This window comes from Lathyrus oleraceus, chromosome 5, assembly GCF_024323335.1.
Source record: "Lathyrus oleraceus cultivar Zhongwan6 chromosome 5, CAAS_Psat_ZW6_1.0, whole genome shotgun sequence".
In the NCBI taxonomy this organism is placed as follows: domain Eukaryota; kingdom Viridiplantae; phylum Streptophyta; class Magnoliopsida; order Fabales; family Fabaceae; genus Lathyrus; species Lathyrus oleraceus.
In genome coordinates, this window is record NC_066583.1 from 356072454 (window position 1) to 356094297 (window position 21844).

A 21844-nucleotide genomic window follows, 5' to 3' on the forward strand; every position below is an offset into this window, starting at 1 on the left:
ACATATGAATAATAAATTAAATTAAAAGTAATGTAAATAATTTTAATTATAAAGTATAATTAAAAAAGTGACATTATTATACTAAAATTAAAAGTATTATTTATTTTAAAATGAATCCTTTTTACAAAGTCATTTATTTTTGAGACGGAAGGTGTTTACTTTAAACTTATCCTATAAATAAAATAATTATTAAGAATAATAAATAATTACAACAAAGAAATACATTAGTAAACTATTTATAATTAAATATAAATGTATCATTTTTTATTATAAAATTTACTTTTTATTTTTTTATAGCATTATTTACAAACTTTCACATAATAAAGAAAAAATTATAAAATTAAATGATAAAAAATATTTTTATAAGAAGAGAGAAAAATATATACTAAAATATATGATGAAAAAGTAAATATTTATGAATTATAATTTAGATTATAATCTGAGAAAAAAACTTTTTATAAGAATTATATTTTGAAAGAACTACAATAACACATTAGTTATGGGGTAACTCCGATAGAGATCGATGCCGATTGATTTTACTTCTCCTTGCTTGGGGAAATAGTGTTAAATAAAACTGGTTTGAAGCAATTACCACTATGAATGAATCTAATGGCGGTCTCATTCATGAGTGAGTAAAAGTCAATTGTAATGCAAACACCCCAAGTCTTCTTTTTCTCCCATTCTAACACTGTAGTACTAGTAATAAATAAACAACAACAAATAAATAATATTTTTCAGTTTCACTCTCTCTCTATCTCTCTCTTCGACTCATTTTACCTTTCGTGTTAACAAAGCACTTCTAAATCTTCAATCCTCACCTACACTCTCTCTTTATATATTCACATTCACACTTCTCTACAACAAATAACTACCAAAACCAAAACCTCTCTCTGCTTATTCTTCAAACAAGAAAAATGCATCTCTACAATGCATGGTTGCCGCCACCCGTGGCGGCTCAGACCGCCGCCGAGAGAGACTCCTTCGCTCGCATCATCGCTGCCGTCAACTCGTCTTTCAACCGCGACGATCCCGAATCCGTTTATTCAACTCTCAAATACATCTCCGTCCTTGACCTGTCAGTTCCATCTTCAGCTCTTGATTTTCAATTTCAGTTTTCTCTCTCTTAATTCCTCGTCGATTTTCGTTTTCTTCAATTTCGTTTTTGTTATTTAGATATTACAGTGTTTTTGTTTCTGTAGTACGAATTGATTCAGATAAATCTTTAATTTCGTTTCAATTGATTTGTTATCTGCTCATTTTTAAGAAATTTAGGTGATAGTGCTCTTTTAGAGATTACTGCTGGAAGATTTTGTGTTTAGATTAATTTTTGTTGTTGAGATTGAACTCCAAGGTTTGGTGAAGTATTGAAGATGGAAGTTACTGAAACGCGATTGACTGACTTTTAGAGTGTCACTTTTCACTGTTTTGTCAGCACGTTGCAATTATGCTGATTATCTGACTGTTAAAATACTTCAGGATACTGATGAATTGATGTTGTTTTTGATTGGCATTATATCTCTGGTTCAGGTTAATTATGAGAACAATAATGGCTTCCATATATGTAGCACTTACACTTTATATAGAAGGCTCAAGCAATGCCCGGCTCGACTCGTCGCTAACACCTATGTTTACATTCAATTAGTTCCATCTAAAATTATTATCGATGTGTATGTGTCGGTGTCGTGTATGGTGTCTGCGTGTGTGTCAATGCTTCATGGCTTTTGCCGTAAAGACTTCCCTTGGGTACTGTCAAAGTAAAGCCATTGTTTTCTTTAAATAAGAAAATCCTAACACAAAATGCTTGAGAGTGTTGTCATGGTAATTTAGCTGTGTCTGTAACATCATATTATATATTATGCATTAAAATTACATTCGTTTCATTGTTTTTGTAGTTCTGTACTGTTATCACTAGTTTTGATGTTTGTTATTTAGTGTGAGATTCTTATTAGTAGTATCCAGTAGTACTTTATTGCATTGTTAGTAGTGGACGTGGGGGTTTTTGTTCTTGGATTGTATCCAGGATGGAGTTGGTTAACGAAACGAAATCTGACTTTTGTGTGTTGTGCAGTTTCATAAAGGCGAAAAGTGTTGTGTCTTTGGAGGATGTCCGCACCCTTATTCAGACCGGCCTTGAACTATTTCACATGTCTCGTAATAAGCTTTACGCCCAGGTGCTGCATTTTGTCTTGAATGAGATATGGAGTTTTCTTGTTTTCATGTTCTTAAATGATTGTGTCATTTTTTGTTTATTAGGTTAGGTGGGGGAATTTATTAGTCAGACTACTCAACAAGTATAGGAAAAAGATTGCACTGACTATTGAATGGAGGCCTCTGTATGATACACTGGTTAGCACACATTTTACCAGGTAAGGTTTACACTGATACTGTCGATGCTGCAGCCTTAATTGGTTTGAACTTTATAGTTATTCCGTGTTGTTCATAGTTTGCGATGCCTAGCTCTGGAATCTTTGATTTCTTAGCTGTCATTGAAAACAAAGGAAAAAAATAAAAATAAAAATAAATCTTGATGCTTTAAAACTTGAATTAGAAATAAACACAATAGTTTATCCTTAGTTATAAACTCAAGCTTTTATTTGATTTTCATGTTATTTTCTTAAACTTTTCTTCATTTACTTTTGAACTTTAGTAGTCTGCTGCTAAAGCAAAATACATAATTGAATATATATTGAACAATTTAATTCTTTGCTTGATATTATATTTAGGCCGGTGATTATGAATTATATTATTGTTGCAGAAGTACAGGCCCAGAAGGTTGGAGAGTAAGACAACGGCATTTTGAAACTATAACTTCACTTGTTCAGTCATGCCGAAGATTCTTCCCATCAGGTTCTGCCTTTGAGATATGGTCTGAGTTTAAGTGAGTGCTCTGTCATTGTTTCTGCATAATGTTGAATCATTACAAGTTTGTCTTATGCCTTTATTTATTTTGCATTTTTCATCAACACTGAAATTAATGAAAGTGAGTTGTCTGTTTCCATTTAATGGAATAATGGTGGACCTGTATTAGGGGTTTTACTTTTTTTGAGTTTCGTTTTTTATTTTATATATATATTTTTTCTTATGATTTACTTTTATTTGGGTCTATGGATGATTTGTAGGTCTTTATTGCAAAACCCATGGCATAATTCATCCTTCGAAGGATCTGGGTTCGCTAGACTGTTTCTCCCAACAAATCTGGATAATCAGGCCTTTTATACACAGTAAGAAGCAATACTTTGTTAGGAATTTTGTGATATCTAATTTGACTTCCTGTGCAATGAAGTTTTACTATTGAATTGGCAGTGATTGGATTACAGAGTGTCTAGACTTGTGGGAGTCTATACCAAATTGCCAATTCTGGAACAGTCAGTGGGCGGATGTCATAGCCCGTGTTGTAAAAAATTACCACAATGTTGATTGGGAGGGTCTCTTGCCTTTGCTTTTCGCTAAATACTTAAATATGTTTGAGGTGAGCATATAAATTTTTCTAGTAATGTTAGTCTTGTTCACATTTGGATTTATAGATTGATTGAAAATAATTTATCGTGTTACTTTTTCTCCCTTTTTAAATATTTACGAACTTGTTTGTTTGTAATTGAGATTTCGGCTCTTGGTGTTTTAACACTTGTGTAGTGAAACACAGTTAATTATATACAAGTGCTTAGTAGCGAATATCAAAAGAACTTTTGGTGTTTTAGCACTTGTGTAGTAAAACACAATTAATTATATACAAGCGCTTAGTAGCGAATATCAAAAGAATGATGTTTTTCTTAGAGGACTCTTAACATAGCCCCTCATGCCAAAAACACTATTGAGCTTTGTGCGTGAATATAAATACACTTGATGTACTTGCTGCCAATCAATTGAGGTTGTATCATGAGAGTTTCTGGCCAATGGCTGCATTGTTTTGTTCATTTTAAAAAAGTCTCTCTTGATACAAGCAAATAAACACCGTCTCTGCAATAGGAATATTTTCAACTAGTGGGGAGTCTTAAAATTTGGGTTTGGGCCTAATTCAACCTTACCAAACCGGCTCGTAAGGTGAGGATTGCCCCCAATTATAAACATATTTTCAGGCCCTATCCTTTCTGATGTGCGACTCTTAACATACCCCCTCATGCCAAACACTATTGAGCTTTGTGCGTGAATATAAAGGTGGGCGGCCCCCGATAGAGAAAACCTGATAGCAGGTGGCCCAACGAATCTTGGATAAGCTCTGATGCCATATTAGATTTCTATATTGGGCCTAACTCACCCTTATATAATATACAATGTTTTTTTTTTGCTGTTGTGGGAAGCCCAACAAAATATTTTGGATAGGCTATATCTCTATAAATTTCTAATATGGTATCTAGAGCCTATTTCGATTCTCCTTGAATACTCCCGCGACTATTCTACTTTTGAGTTTCCAAAAGGTTGGGAATATAATAACAGTTTCCTCTTTTTGTTAAGAATCCGAAGCAACAGAAAAGAATACAAATAGGATACCAGAAACCTATGACTCAAGGCGCAAAATAGGGCCAAAACATAAAGTAAGGGCTGTTTGATCTGAAACAGGAATTTCCCTGGAGCAAAACTGGAAATTGATGGCAAATTTGGAACCACGAGTCCGGGACCGACCAAGCAGTGACCAAAAGGAAGGCTGCAATGATGGCGGAAGCTGTGGATTACAGCAGAAAACTGCCGAAAAAGAAAAGAGGAAACTATTATTATATTTCCAACCTTTTGGGAACTCCACAGTAGAATAGTGGTGAGAGTATTCCAGGAGGATCGGAATAGGCTCTAGATACCATGTTAAAATTTGGATTTGGGCCTAACTCAATCTTACAAACCGGCTCGTAAGGTGAAAATTTGTCCCACTTATGAGCATTTTATACACATATTTACAGGCCATATCCTTTACGTTGTGAGGCTCTTAACAGGAAGCTTCACTGTGCCAATGCTCCTGCCTTATGCTGAGAAACTAACACTGTTGTAGGGTAGCAGATGTTGTTCTATCTCAACCAGCACGGCCCTTCTTAATATCCGAGTTTACATTTTTCCCTGTCAACTCTCATATGCACAAGCAACCCTCATATGCACAAGCAACCCTCAGATGCATAATTCGGAATTCCATTCCATTTCCAAACACACCTCCAACAAATGCTAATCTTAAGACCACAACTTTATCAGTTATTTGTTTCCCCCGTCATCAACATGGAAACTGTCCTACTTACGTTTTATCACCACTCCAAGCCACACATCTTAGCAAAATGAACTGTAGAGCTTTGGCTGTTAAGTCATTAGCATGCTAGCTATTGCATTTTTAAATTATTGTTTTGAATAAAAAATGCATCCTTTTGCTAAACCATTCTTATTAGTTGATCTATAGATACACCAACATGTTGTCCAGCTATGTTTTGCATAAATTTTATTTTATTACTACTTACTCCTTTGGTTAGTCAGATTGATTTTACTTACATTTCATACCCGCACTCATGAATTGCAGGTTCCTGTTGCAAATGGAAGTGGATCATATCCCTTTTCACTGGATGTCCCAAGAAACACAAGGTTCTTGTTTTCCAATAGAACTTCCACCCCTGCAAAGGCTATCTCCAAGTCGATTGTAAGAAAATATGTTGTTGCTTACCTATGGGATTCTAACATTGGGGTCATGTTGCTGGTTTCATACTTTTAATATTGATCTTTTGTAATTGCAACTGCAGGTATATTTGCTAAAACCTGGTAGTTCTGCAAAACAGCACTTTGAGAAATTGGTCAACATTTTGGAACAGTTAGTTTACTTACACATCACTTACTGTATTTAGCTTAATTAAGCTCGTCTTCTCTTCAATTCAATGATTTCCTTTTTGTTACTGACTTTTTTCTATCTTAGATATTATCATCCCTCAAATGGTGGTCGTTGGACTTACTCACTGGAGAGGTTTTTGTTTCACTTGGTGATTCAATTTCAGAAGCGTCTACAGAATGAGCAGTTGTATGGATTAATTATCATGTGTCATTTTTCTGTTTTTTGTCATGTTTCTGTTTTATGAAACTGAAAAGGTCTGTTCTACAGGGGCATAAATAATTGTAGACCTACTGAACAGCATCTTGGAGAATCAGAAAGGGTCTTCTTTGTGAACACAATGCTTAAGTTAATTGATCGGGGACAATACAGCAAGAATGAGCACCTCTCTGAGACAGTTGCCGCAGCAACTTCTATACTTTCTTATGTGGAACCCTCATTGGTCCTTCCATTTGTGGCATCTCGGTTTCAAATGGCCCTTGAGACGGTTAGTTGTGCTTGAATTTTTTTCTTGGTAGAATTTCAGAAATTATGTGGTCAATTACATGTCTAGAGCATAATGTTTTCTTCTTGGTAACATGTTCATTGAGGGATGGGATGTTCTTTGTACTCTTTAAACAGTAACTATAATGTATTAGTTTGGCTTTCTGACCACATTCATTTTTCCTAGCCAGATGACTGCCACCCATCAGTTGAAAATTGCAGTTATGTCGGTAGCATTTGTTGGGCGTTCGCTATTTTATACATCTGTATCAGCTTCTTCCATGAAAAAAGTGGATCTTGGTAGTGGTGATGAAACATTCATTGATCTTATTGGGGTTTCATTATCCAATGCATTACTTGGCATGGATGCTAACGACCCTCCGAAAACTTTAGCTACCATGCAATTAATTGGTTCCATATTTTCAAATGTGAGTTTAAACATTTTGATATATTGAATAAAAGCTTCTTGCTAGTACTACTGTAGTGAGTGTTTGACCTCTTCACTGTGTAAATGCAGTTGGCTTTATTGGATGATAAAATTGATGACTTATCCTTTATGCCAATGATCCGTTTTTCTGAATGGCTGGATGAGTTCTTATGCCGTCTGTTTTCCTTACTTCTACACTTGGAACCCAGCAGTGTTTTGTAAGTAATGGTGTCAAAGTCCCCTCTTTTGCATGTTATTTTATTTGACAAAGATGTTGTTTAGGTGGATTTTTTTTTATGTTTGTTGTTATGCTTAATAATTGGATCACCGGTTTTTGGTATAATAGAAATGAAGGTCTTCACTCATCAGCTTCGTCAGGAACTTTCCTAGTTGATGATGGTCCATACTACTTCTGTGTTCTTGAAATTCTTCTTGGGAGGCTTTCAAAATCACTGTATAATCAGGTATCACTTTATAACTTAAAAATACTTGATACAGACTACTCTTTCTGAGCTAGTATACTGTCTTACACTTCACTGATATATCAATCAGGCCTTGAAGAAAATTTCCAAGTTTGTGAGGACAAATATTCTTCCTGGTGCTATTGCAGAGGTTGGTCTGCTGTGTTGTGCGTGTGTTCATTCCAACCCGGAAGAAGGAGTCAGTCAACTTGTTGAGCCAATCTTAGTGTCTGTGATATCCTCTTTGAAAGGAACACCAGGCACTGGATTTGGAGGAGCTGGGACTTTTGATACTTCTGCTTCAACCAAGGTACCTGATTTTGGTCAGTTGTGATTATCTTTGATTGCGATATTGCCTCTGGGTTCTCTGGAAAACTGAGATTTCTTCACTTCAGATTAGGTCCACAATTTCACCTGCTCTTGAGGCTGCAATTGACTATCAACTAAAGATATTATCAGTTGGCATCACATATGGAGGTCCAGCACTCCTCCGCCACAAGGATCAATTAAAAGAAGCTATCTTTTTGGCTTTTGACTCACCATCTTGGAAGGTCTTATTCTTAGTGGTGCACTTGATCTGTTTTTTCCAATAAGCTGATTATATTCTCTTATAAGAATGAATTCGGTGCTAAGTAGTAAGGAGTCTATTGGTTCCATATCTATATTTCATTGCTACTTCCATTGACAGGTTAATGGGGCTGCTGATCATCTTCTTCGGTCCCTTCTTGGAAGTCAGATTCACTATTATCCAATAGACCAATATAAGTATGTACGATAAGGGTTGCATCGCATTCATTTCACTATGTTTTAGTAGTATTTTTTTCCTGGTTCTGTGGCTGTATATCTTTGGTAACTTTAGCTCTTTTTTTTGTTTTGTTTTCTAGGTGTGTTCTTAGTCACCCTGATGCTGCTGCTCTTGAAGAGTGGATTAGCACAAAAGATTTTTCCACTGATGAAAGGTTGATTCCAAAGTGGCATATTCCTTGTGATGAAGAGATTCATTTTGCAAACGAGCTTTTAGATATTCACTTTAAGTCTGCTTTGGATGATCTGTTGAAAATATGCCAAACTAAAATTCATGCTGATCAAGGTATAAAAAATAAGCATTTGTCTCAAGAAGTTAATTAGTTACCACTTATCATGCAGTCATTAGCAAGATTTCTTATTTAAGTTCCTTTTTGACGAAGAAGACTAGTATTAATTATGAATATTTCTTGAAATCATCTATGTTTAGTATGTTGGTACTGATTATTCTGTTTTCTTGTAATTTTGCTCTACTAGAAATATATTAATATATGCCCAAAAGAAGAACATAATTTGCAAATACAATTAAAGCTTGAAACAACCATCTAGAAAGAAATGCATAGCATAGATATTAAATGCCGACATTCACACCAACACAAGTCGGAAAATTTCAAAACATGCTAATAAACAAGCCAATTATCTCCGGCATCTTACAAGTTTGTTTTGTAAGGTTGAATTAGATCCAACCCAAATTCTAAGATGGTATCAAAGCTAGGTTCCAAGATCCGTTCAGCCACCTACTATCAAGTTTCCGTTATTGGACCGCTCACCATTTATATCCACACCAATAGTGCTGGGTGTGAGAGTGTGTGTTAAGAGTCACACATTAGATTAGATGTGGCCTGAACATATATGTTTATTCGCAGGACAATCTTCACCTTACAAATTGGTCTTGTAAGGATGATTGAGTTAAAAACCAACCTAACCTAAATTAAGAACTTCCATCCCACGCCTCTGCCCTCACAAAATAATATAGCTCACTGATGCTCCTTAACTGACACAACAAACCATGCACAGGAAAACGCAGCACCATCCATTCTTAGGTCCTGCTTGCTGTCAAAAGATCAGACTGTATCGTCCAAACACTCAGCCACGCCGACAAAAAAATCGATGCCGGTACTATAAACACCTCAATTTATGATAGGATAATCAAAACCTTCGGGGCTAAAATAGGAAAAAATCCTCCTGCACAGGGGCTAAAATAGGAAAAAATCCTCCTGCACAGGAACAGGGCCTCTGACTCTAAAGTGCCTACACAATGGAGTAAGACAGCATTCTAGCCAACAGACTCCCACTCCTAAACAACAGAAGACATAAATGTTCATCCGGTTTCACCATTATAATTTCAAGGCAAAATTACACCAGAGGTCCTTTAAGTTATTTTTTTGTAACAAGTGGGTCCTTTAAGTTTTTTTTGTAACAACTTGGTCCTTTAGGGTGATTTCTACCTCCTTTTTCTCACGTTTTGAACATTTAAAAATGTGTGACTATTGTATTTTTGGTTGAACTTCATCATTTTCATACCACTCAAAATAATTGCATCCACAATTAGTACCTTCACTTTATTAAAAAAGGGTAAAAGTGCACACGTTTGGTAACTTAAAGGACCGAGTTGTAAAATTTTTTTTGAAGGACCTTTGGTGTAATTTTGCCTAAATTCAATCGACAACAAAATTTCTACTACAGTAATTTGTTAATCACAAGACATCTTGTAATTATCTATGTTCAGTATGTTTTCTGTTCATGCATGCTTTTCTAGCTGTTTTATTGAGTGTAATTATCCATGCAGGAGATGAGAAAGAGCACTTGAAAGTGACTCTTTTACGTATTGAATCATCATTGCAAGGACTTTTTTCTTGCTTGCCTGATTTTGTCCCAGATTCTAGGAATGGAATGGTTGAAGATCCAAACCATACATTTCTAATTGCTGGGGCAACAGGCTGTACTGTTGGAACTACTGCTCTGAGAGAAAAAGCTACCGAGATTGTACATGCAGCCTGCAAGTAAGGGTCACATTTATTGTTACTTTATACATCATTCCTTCCACTTCTGTGCTTGTGGGTTTCCATAAATCCCGCAAAGCCATTGATCTTTGTTTATTAACAGATATGTCCTCGAGAATAAATCCGATGACAGCATTCTGTTGATACTCATCATTCGAATTATTGACGCTTTGGGAAATTACGGTATTGAATCCTCCTTCCAAATAATTTATTTTTGCATTTTATTCCAAATTGTACTTGTAGATGCATAAGCTAACTAGTTCCGTTTCCTTTTTGTACGCAGGAAGTTTAGAATATGATGAGTGGTCTAGTCACAGACAGGCTTGGAAGTTGGAATCTGCTGCCATAATAGAACCACCCATTAATTTTATTGTGTCATCCCATTCTAAAGGAAAGAAGAGGTACTAATACTTTGACTACACTTTTCTCTTAAACATGATATCTGTTTGGAAAGAACTTTTTGATAAGACCGAGTATATTGTCATTTCAGACCTAGGTGGTCTCTTATTGACAAGGCATTCATGCACAATACCTGGAGGTCTTCACAAGCATCCTATCATCTTTACCGTACAAGTGGGAATTACTGCCCATCTGAACACGTGACTATATTGATGGATGATTTGTTGAGTCTTTGTTTGCATAGCTATGAAACCGTCCGCCTGTAAGTGATTGAGAAATCTATAGCTAACTGAAATTCTGATGTTTTATATTATTTTGATTTTTTATATGTTAGCTATTGTTTCCTATGTAGCATTTATTGTTAATGTTTCCCCTTAGCAATATAATGTAGCATTATTTAATGAACAAACAAAGAATCCAGAACTATTTTGCCAAGCAAAAAATAGCACAATGAAATCAGTTCAAAGGCTTTGCCATTAAATAGATTTTAGAGAGTTTTACACCTCCAATGGTCTAACATGGCATTGATTTGATTTCTATAGCGTGTACAATAAATTTGCACTTGTTTTTAAGGAAAAGAAAAAAGGGCATAAAAGTATTGTCCATAATTGTTAAAGGGCTTAAGAATCAAGTTGTGGCATGTTTCCTTCCTCATGTTTCAATTCAAGATTAGATGCTAAATGTATTTATTATATTTAGGTTGAACTGCTTACATTGCCTTACATTGTTTGTTAAATTGCTTTAGTAGAATGAAAGCAATTTATTTTGGAAATTGGAAACCACCAGTCAGAATCATCTATACTGTGACTGGTCGTATCATCTATTCTTGCTCTTGTTTACTTTCTTCTCCCAATGAAACTGTCGGAATTTCCGACTTCATTGCGGTCTGCCCCTTGTCGCTTAAATTGTGGCATTTAACTTGCCTTCATTGCAGCCTTCAACACCTTCATTGTGTTGGGTTTGAAGGGGTGAATTCTGTGTTGTGTTTATAAGTGAGGGCAATCCTCACCTTACAAGCTGGTTTTGTAAGGGTGAGTTAGTCTGAAACTTATTTTGTTCCAAAAAGGGAGTAATGGCATATATTATTGCGTCAATAATATGTGCGCAGTGACATCATGTTATTAGAAAGAGAGAAAGTAAAGTAGAGTGAAAGAGAGAAGAGAGAAAGTTTGTTATGAACCGAACTCTGAATGGAATGTTAGTTACAGTTCAGTTAGATCTGAACCTTTATAGTAAACCCTAACTGTGCTGACTCAGCACAGTTAGTTACAGTAACTACAGTAAACTATTCTAATAGATACACTACTGCTATACTGCCATATTACTCTAATAGCTTCCCCTCAAGATGAGGGTCATCCCTGTGTAAGTAAGGACCTGTCCTGAACCTGCAGTTTGTCCTTTAACTGCAAAAATCTGAGAGGAAAGAGAGGTTTTGTAAGAAGATCAGCATATTGATCAAATGCAGGAATGTGCTGCACAACAAGAGTCTTGTTGAGGACTTTTTCTCTTAGGAAGAAAATGTCCATTTCCATATGTTTGGTCTTGGCACGGAGGACTGGATTGTGGGATAACGCAACTGTGCTGAGATTATCACAGAACATCACAGGAGTGGAGAAAGGGACTTTAAGCTCAGCCAGGAGTGATTGAATCCAAAGTACTTCAGAGGCTGAGTTTGCAAGACTTCTATACTCAGCCTCAGTACTTGATCTTGCAACCAATGTTTGTTTTCTGGACCACCAAGAAACAAGATTAGGGCAGAGAAAAATGCAGGAGCGGTGGATTTCCTGTCATCAGGATCAGCCCCCCAGTCAGCATCAGAGAATCCTTTAATGGAGAGAGGAATATGTGTGGGGGCAGGCTGTAGGAGAAGGCCATAATGCAGAGTACCTTTAAGGTACCTCAATATCCTCTTGACAGCAACCCAATGAGTGTCAAGGGGTTGAGAAACAAACTGACAGCTATACTGCTATATTACTCTAATATATGTATCCAGTGTTGTCGGTGGCGGATGGTGGTCCATGGTGGAGAGTCAAAATCCTGCCATACAACCGCTTTGCGGCGCTGTTATAGCTGATTATGGCGGAAAAGCCTGCAATATCAGCTTATATTTACCATAGCAGCGAGCCCCAAAACCGCCATGTATATCCGCCATAGCTGCCATGGCGTCGCTATTTGATAACACTGCATGTATCAATGTAAAGTTCAAACTGTGTTTACTTCTTTCTTTGAGGTTTCATCTGTTATAGAAGTTTAGTTTCCTTTAAATGGTCTACAAATATTTATCTTGATTCTCCTTCCTTTTGGATGCCAGCTGATGTCTCATCCAATAAATTAACATGCTTTATTGAATACCTGTTTTATGCCTGATTAAGATTCTTTTATGATCCAGGCTTGCAGGGAAATCTCTAGTGAAGCTGATCAAGAGATGGCCATCTATGATTTCAAAATGTGTCATCACCCTTACTCCTAACTTGCAGGACCCCAATGCCAAGGAGTATTCAGTCTTGGGTTCTTGTTCAGTCCTTGCCTCACAGACAGTTCTCAAGCATTTGACTACGGTGATTGTCAAGGATTAGGTTCTTAAAATTCTTTTATAGACAGCTAACATTTTCATTTCTCTTACACACTTTCTTTGGTTTTATTCTAGGATCAAAAGTCCTTCTCTTCATTTATCTTGTCAATTCTTTCCAGGTAATTCTATTTTCTCTGTTCCTCCTTTTAGATAGAAATTGCTGTACCTTGTATAACATTAGAGAATAATACTTTCCCTGTTTATTCCTTGAAGTTCTCATCACGAATCCTTGAAATCTCAGAAAGCAATTAATGAGGTAAGCTTCCCTAAACCAGATTATTGTAATTTCTTTTTGTGCTTTTTTGTTTAACTTTTCCTTACTTCCAACAGCTTTTTGTGAAGTACAACATCCAATTTTCTGGAGTATCTCGAAGCTTTTTCAGGAAATCAGACACAGAGAAGCATACTGGTGGACTGGGTTTTTCCGATTTGGTTTCTCAGATTGGTTCGATGAGTTTTGACTCTACTGGCTTGCATTGGCGGTAAATGTTTCTTCATTTGGTTTGAAAATTGTGACTCTCATGATTAATTGTGTTCTGCCTCTCTGCTGCTTCCTTTTCATTTACATGCTGCTTCACAATTCTTAACTAGTTTAAGCCTTCTCTTGAGACTCTTGCACATTTAAAATGCTGACCTGTTAGCTTTGATCTTTCAGGTATAATTTGATGGCTAACAGAGTACTTCTCTTGCTGGCTTTGGCGTCTCGGAGCCATCCAAATTCATCATCTAAAATCCTGAGTGAAGCTGCTGGTTTGTCTAGCTTCTTGTTTTTTCTGGATCTTTTTTGTCTGTTTTAAGTTTTTTGGCTTGCCTTTTGCACATTCAAAGTCAGTATTTCTGCACCTTTTTTTATGCATTGTCTTTATGTTATTCATTCATGCTGTTTCTTATTTAGGTCACTTCTTGAAGAATCTGAAAAGTCAACTTCCTCAGACAAGGATACTTGCTATTTCAGCTCTGAATACATTATTAAAGGAATCACCTTATAAGCTGTCTGCTGGTGAGAAATCTGATGTACTCAAGGATTTGAAAGGCCATGTCAAGTCATCCCTTGAAGGAGCTTTAACCCAAACGTTTCAGGAAGATGGTTTCTTCAATGATACACTCACCAGTCTATCTCATGTTCATATAATAACTGATAACGAATCTGCTTCAAGAGGAAATCAAGGAGATTCCAGTATTCAAAGCTTAGCAGACAAATCCATAACCCGATTTTATTTTGAATTTTCGGCTTCATGGCCACGTACTCCTAGTTGGATCTCCTTTTTAGGAAGTGATACATTCTACTCAAGTTTTGCTCGTATTTTCAAGCGGCTAGTACAAGAATGTGGCATGCCTGTAGTGTTGGCACTTAAAGGTGCAGTAGATGAGTTTACAATTGCCAAGGAGAGGTCTAAACAATGTGTAGCTGCTGAAGCATTGGCAGGTGTGTTACATTCTGATATTGACGGTCTATCAGGAGCGTGGGAAAGCTGGCTGATGCCACAGTTGAAGAATATAATTTTAGCACCATCTGTTGAATCAGTTCCTGAGTGGTCCTCTTGCATAAGATATGCAGTTACTGGTAAAGGAAAGTATGGAACAAGAGTTCCTCTTTTGAGACAAAAAATTCTGGATTCCTTGATGGCACCTTTACCTCCAACAGTAGCTACGACTGTAACATCCAAGCGATATGCTTTTCTGGCTGCTGCACTTATAGAAATATCCCCACAGAAAATGCCAGTAGCTGAAATCCAGCTCCACAATACACTTCTGAAGGAAGTTCTTGGTAACATGTGCCACTCCTCAGCCCAAGTAAGCATTCCCTCTAATCCTATTTATTTAATGAATCATATTTAAACTCTCCTGTTGTGATCCTTTATCTATTACTTTCCACCCTCCCTGGCTGGTTCCCGCCAATTTGATTATTGTTCAAATTCCTTATGACTTTAAATAAGCATACAACAACAACAACAACAACAACAACAACCAAGCCTTATACATATCTAGAAAATACAGTCACATTTTAATGTAGACTGTTTTAGGAAATTCAGTCTTTATACTGCTGTTACTAATGTCGTCCGTGTCAAATACAACGAGTAAAAAATTAACCTCAAGACTAACTAAATTTGCAACGTATAATCAGAAGGATTGCATTTCAACTGAATCCTTGGCCTCCACACCTGGTTCAAAGTAGTTTACATATCAAGTGATAAATAGGTTTCCTCAGTTGTCAAGAGTTTGTCTGTACTGGGATAATTTGTTATGCTCTGTCCAGATTCAAGATATTAATTTGGTTTGTACATGTGCTTGGGATTCGTGTCTTGGTAATATATTTTGCTTTTTAAATTTTTTTTATGTGCAATTAGTTGCATGTTTACATTCTTAATGTGGATCTCTTCCTAGCATTTGTTCTAGGACATGGGATGGTGAAGGAATATTCGAGCTGGCTTCTTTAAGGCGTATTCTATCACTTGATTTGGTTGATTATTTAGGCATTTACAAAAAAAGTGTCTTGGAGAATATAACTGTTGTATATAAAACTGTGCTCTGGTTTATCTCTTTATAGAACTAGGTATATAGGGTTAGTGTTAATCATCAGAACAAAATTATACGCATATGATTTTAAACTTAAAAACCAGTCTAGAAGTTGCAAGGAAAAAAATAATCTCTTAAAAAATATGTTAAAACAATGAAGAAATTTGTTAACTAGCATGGTCAGTTAGGGGTGTTTGTATCAAGTATTAAAATCATATTCCCGGGAACACTTGGCTAGGAAATGGTTATAATCCATGTTTGTTTTAAGTTTGAGAAAAAATTATTCCTGGGTAAAGGTTCCTAGGAATGAAATGACTTCCATGATTTTATTCCCATGTGAGAAGGTGGTGGGGGAATATGGATTTCCATGGAGTTTTACATATTTTTTCTTGAAAAAAGTATAACTACCAATTTTCCTAGGAATATCAAATTATATGCAAACATTTTTTTTACAAAAAATACCTAGGAATCAAACTTCCATATTTATATTCCTGGACCTTATTCTGGAGAATCTTTTTTTAATTGGTTTATGGTTTTGACCTATTTTAATTTGCCTATACAACAGGTAAGGGAGGCTCTAGGGGTTACCCTTTCTGTATTGTGCTCTAATATTCGGCTATATCATTCAACTGATCATGATAGTGTGGATGATGAGAGAACCAACAATGTTGATAATAATTTGATAAAAGATGAAAGCTGGGTTCAGTATCTTATAGAGAGAGCAGCTGAAGCAGTTGTGAACATTCAGATTGCTTCCCAATCAGATAAAGCTGTGAATCCGATAGATACAAGTTCTCAAAATGGTCATGTAGATGGTGATTCACAAAATGATATGAAATGGATGGAAACGGTACTAATAAGGATATAGTTTTATGGGTTCTGGTTTTACTTGTTATATCATTTACTTTTTATTTTACTGATTGTTTATTATTCCAAACAAATGCAGCTACTCTATTTCATCATCTCGTCATTGAAGTCTGGGAGATCCTCTTATCTTCGCGATGTGATTGTGGGACTTCTTTATCCTGTGATTTCCTTGCAGGTCTGTGCTATAGATTTGACTGTATTTTGTGAATTTGATAGTGTATTTCTTTTTGAAAATTTGTATGATTTGTTGTGGATGATTTTGATTCCCTTATTCACTTAAGCCTTCAAGTTTAGACATCTGATTATTTTAATGGTATTAAGAGCCAGTTTGGTTCTCTTAGTATTAACCAGAGCTTCATAAAATTTAAAAACACCAAACTCAGATTTTTTTCTTTCTTTCTGTAAACACCAAACTCAGATTTCTTTCTTTTCTTTTGAAGGACACATCAAATAAGGATTTGTCAACATTAGCCAAGGCAGCATTTGAATTACTAAAATGGATGATTGTCTGGGAACCTCACCTCCAGAAGGCCATAACTGTGATTCTTTCTGCTGCTAATGATTCCAACTGGCGAATTAGATCTGCTACATTGACATATCTGCGTACTTTCATGTACAGGTATTATGATCTTGTGTCTGGTTTGCTTTGGCATAGCATACTTTAAGTAATTGGAGTCCATATATGCGTCTATCTTCATGTGGTAATATTTTATTTTTAAGTCAACTAATTTAAGTCCATGTTTTGAAGTATAAGCAAATAGTGCTTTACAGATAATTTTAACATTATAATCATTTTCTCTAAATTATCTAACTACTACCTGTTATGAAGGAGAAGAAAATAAAGGTTTGTTCCTTTTTTAACAGGCACACATTCATTCTCTCAAGTTCTAAGAAACAAGAAATTTGGAGAACAGTTGAGAAGTTACTAGTAGACAACCAAGTTGAGGCAAGCTCTCGCTAAAATAAAAACTCAAAATATGTTGTTTTTCTCCCTTCCTATATTTTGTAATTTGGATAATTTAGGACGAGATACCTGTACTATATAGAAAATCCTAAGCTTGTTGAAAATTTTTCATCTGAATCATCTTACTTGTCTAATAAGCTTGGATATTCTTTTCACTTTTAAGAACTGGGTTGGGAATGTGGAGGAAGTGTGCTCACTTGACATTTTTAGTTTCTGGTGGTGGTTGTTCCTCGTGTGGACAAATCTATATGAGCATATATTTTAGGGAAATCATATTCTGACATTTGCTTTGTTTTTTTCCTCGTGATTTCATCTATTGTTGATGGTTTCTATTTACACTTAATCTGATGTGATTCTTTTTATGATAAGAGTCGGGTTCGATTCTGATTACCACATTTAAATCATCTCATTCCGGAGGACTTAATCTTTTGTCTAGGTAAGAGAACATGCTGCAGCAGTTTTAGCAGGCTTAATGAAGGGTGGGGATGAAGATCTTGCTAAAGATTTCCGTGATCGAGCTTATGTTGGGGCAAATATTGTACAAAAGAGAAGAAAATCGAGGTAAATTCTTTCAGTTTAATAATATATACTCCCTCAGTTCCTTTTTAAGTGTCATTTTTTTATTTTTTACACGTACCAAGAAAATTAATCATTATTGTTACTTTTTCAACAACAATTCTCCTTTTACCTACAATACCTTTCACTATTTATTACATTCGTTTTACTTTTTTCTCTCTATAATGATTATCTAGGGGTAAATTTGACAAAAAACAATTAATACTACCTTGAATTTTGTAAATGACAATTAAAAAGGAACAATTTTTTTTCAAAAAAGACACTTAAAAAGGAACGGAGGGAGTACTAAAGATGACCTCATGTTTCTGGAACGTTTAGATGTTATTTTGTGAAAAAAGTGGGCCTAAAAAAAAGCCTAAAATGCTTATTAATTTCTTCGAATGTAATATCATCTTTATCGCATGAACGTGATCTTGTGAAGTTATATCTGTAGACTTTGGACCTTTATGAAAATGGCAAAGTTGAAATTTGATTTCTCTACATGGAGAATAAGCATAATTGCTTAACTCATATTTGGCATTAACAAGAAATAAAGTCATGGTACATCCAGCGTGTCAGAAAAATAGTATGTAACATATTAGGCAAGACAGCAGAGTGTATAGGGTGAGATTTGCCAACATAGATTTTATCGGTCAATTGAGCAGCTGGTTTGATCTCTCAAATTTTTATCTATAGCACATTTCATGTTTTTGATGAAGTGTTAAAATTTTCAAATGCAGAAATGCAAGCTCTGGTTCATCAGTAGCATCTATTCATGGTGCTGTATTAGCTTTGGTAGCTTCTGTATTATCAGCCCCGTATGATATGCCAAGGTTTGTCCAACAATATAATATCCATTGAACATGAGTACATATTGGTAACTTGCTATGCTAGTAAAATGGCTATAAAGGAATTTAGACAATAGTTCAATAATATAAGAAAATAAACCTCTTTCTTGTTGATGTATTTTGAAATAACTACATTAACTGTGATGTTTGTACTGCTGTCTACCACTATCTTCAACTCATGCATCACTTGGAAATGTAAGTTCATCCATGAGAATCAAAGGAACAATATCAAAGTAAAAAATCATGTAATGTCCCTATATCATTAGAAGTATAAATGATTGAAGTGGTATTGCTAAGGTTATAGTCTAATACCCGAATATATATATATATATATATATATATATATATATATATATATATATATATATATATATATATATATATATATATATATATATATATATATATATATATATATATATATATATATATATATATATATATATATATATATATAATATATATATATATATATATATATATATATATATATATATATATATATATATATATATATATATATATATATATATATATATATATATATATATATATATATATATATATATATATATATATATATATATATATATATATATATATATATATATATATATATATATATATATATATATATATATATATATATATATATATCTATATATATATATATATATATATATATATATATATATATATATATATATATATATATTATATATATATATATATATATATATATATATATATATATATATATATATATATATATATATATATATATATATTATATATATATATATATATATATATATATATATATATATATATATATATATATATATATATATATATATATATATATATATATATATATATATATATATATATATATATATATATATATATATATATATATATATATATTTGAAGACATTTAGGAATTCGCAACACTCACACACCTTGCGCACCAATCACTGGCTTTTTTCTTGATTATGAATCTATTGATTCTTTTGACACTATTTTTTCTGTTGATACGTGACTGCATAACTTCTTTCAGTTGGTTACCTGAGCATGTTACTTTACTAGCCCGTTTTAGTGGGGAGCCATCTCCAGTGAAATCAACTGTTACAAAAGCTGTTGCAGAGTTCAGGCGAACCCATGCTGATACATGGAATGTTCAGAAAGAGTTATTCACTGAAGAGCAACTTGAGGTAGCTTTCTATGGAGTCTAAACATATTGTGTCGTGATTTAGAAAATATAATTATTATTACTACTGGTTTTTTTAGTATATTTGTCCTAATGTTTATTTTCCCCCATATTCACAGATTCTGGCGGATACATCCTCTTCATCATCATATTTTGCTTGATCTAATAATCTGAAGATATTGTTAGGAGTTAATGAGAAAATTGATTAGGCAAAGTATGTTTTTCATTTGTTGTGTATTTGTAATTTGTAAAAATAGCTCTTATTTACATTTTTGTACCATTGATCATATTTGTAAGAATTTTATTTCATAATGCGGTCTCACAAGTTGAGCTTCTAAACATTCTCTATTTTGTAATATAATATTTCTTATATCACGGGGTTAACTAAATCATCAGCTGGTAAATCCCACACGATGCAGTCTGAGTTGAATATATTGGATAGATTTCTAATTTCTTTTGTAGCCTCAGAATCATCCCCATTTTCCTCTTCGAGTTTTTCATGGAACTGGCTTTGCTGATCTATGGCTGTGCATGTGCTTCCAGTACATAAACTCTGGCTCCATGGTGATGCATCCCCTTTATTTCCAAAACATGAGGGGCTGAATTGAAACCCAGACATTGTAGGGAAAATACTGTATGGCATTGCAAAACTTGCAGATGTAGCTGCAGTGGAGTCCCAAAGTTTATTTGAGGGCATCATTTCATGTTCTTGTTGCACGGCCTTTGATAGGTCAAACTTAATCTTCTCAACAGTATCTTCCCTTTCTTCTGGCTTACACGTGAAGTAGTCGGTGATGCTATTAGCCAGTCCGGCATTAGAATGTTGGCCCTGATAGTCAATCGGCTTCCTGGTAAGAAGGTGAAGCACCTCATCTTTGAAACAACCAAGAGCTGCTTCAGCTAGGTGAGCTGCCTGTGGGGGTGCCAATGTTGTAGCAATTTCAGCCATTAGATGAGAGAATGGCTTGTGGGTGACAGGGTCTATACCCATGCCTGACAGTTTCTTTTTCAGCTTGGTGTTCCAATGGTTTTTGACATCATTGTCGGTGCGTCCTGGCAGCTGGGCTGCTATCAGTGACCATCTGAACATCCATTTAAAGAAAACATTAACAAAGTGATAAAGAGAATCATATGTACTGCAAACAACAAAACCCCAATCCATAATAACATTTGTGGTACCTGTTACCAAAAACAGAATGAAGCTTCACAATGGTTTGCTCTTCTGCATCCGAGAAATGTCCATGTTTAAGATCAGGACGAAGATAGTTAGTCCACCTTAGCCTGCAACTCTTTCCACATCTCTGAAGGCCTATTAAATACACAAAATCAAGTATTTAAGTTTGTTTTATAGACATTGATTGCAAATCATTTATAGACAGAGGGAAAGAAAAGGAACTAACCAGCATTCTTAGGAATGAGGCGCCAGTTGCGAGTACCGTGTTGAGCAATGTAAGAAGTGAGCTTGTTATCTTCCTCAGGTGTCCACTGACCTCTCTTCACATTGTCCTTCTCACAGCATGGAATACGCCCCATTTCTCTATTCTTTTTTCTCAAATATGTTAAATCTCCTACCCGAAAGAAATGGAGGGAAGTATCAAGTATAAAAATTGTTTGTTTTTCTTTCACAACTTGTGAATTGTCTCTACCAGTCTTTGAATTCTTTGAGGCAAAAAGGGAAGACGTGGAATATTTCTGTGTTGGTTTTAGTTTTGTTTTTCCTTCTTCTCTGTTTTTTATTTGGTTGTAACTTACTATTGTTTATATTATATATATATAAGGAGTGTCAATTAGAATTGCATGGGTACATGGTTAAAGCCCAAAGGCATCAAAGGTGCATGATTTTATTAAAAAATTCAACGCCATTGAGCGTGTGAAAGAGGCAGGTAGCTCACCCACAAGATGCTTGGTCAACTTCTTTTTCTTTCACTCTCTCTCTTTGTTGACTG

The 21844-nt window shown here is 34.8% G+C and overlaps 2 protein-coding genes across 2 annotated transcripts; one reads left to right on the plus strand and one right to left on the minus strand.

The window, feature by feature from the left end:
- The first annotated feature begins 625 nt into the window (after positions 1-625).
- On the plus strand, positions 626-20239 carry LOC127084662 (proteasome activator subunit 4). Its single transcript, XM_051025156.1, has 35 exons — positions 626-1075; positions 2069-2171; positions 2254-2366; positions 2756-2878; positions 3120-3221; positions 3304-3469; positions 5489-5605; positions 5706-5773; positions 5876-5977; positions 6059-6275; positions 6463-6699; positions 6789-6916; positions 7045-7162; positions 7251-7469; positions 7555-7710; positions 7848-7924; positions 8044-8249; positions 9753-9966; positions 10070-10149; positions 10250-10367; positions 10457-10627; positions 12755-12923; positions 13013-13056; positions 13151-13193; positions 13268-13419; positions 13593-13687; positions 13833-14731; positions 16020-16304; positions 16401-16496; positions 16762-16940; positions 17186-17267; positions 17722-17846; positions 18581-18673; positions 19749-19902; positions 20018-20239. Exons 1-35 carry the CDS (start codon positions 915-917, stop codon positions 20057-20059), a joined length of 5454 nt encoding a protein of 1817 aa, XP_050881113.1. The 5' UTR covers positions 626-914; the 3' UTR covers positions 20060-20239.
- Positions 20240-20265: 26 nt separating this feature from the next.
- On the minus strand, positions 20266-21610 carry LOC127084663 (transcription factor MYB80). The gene is made up of 3 exons (XM_051025157.1): positions 21299-21610; positions 21078-21207; positions 20266-20980 (listed from the first exon to the last, which is right to left on the minus strand). Exons 1-3 carry the CDS (start codon positions 21429-21431, stop codon positions 20266-20268), a joined length of 978 nt encoding a protein of 325 aa, XP_050881114.1. The 5' UTR covers positions 21432-21610.
- Between the last annotated feature and the right edge of the window lie 234 nt (positions 21611-21844).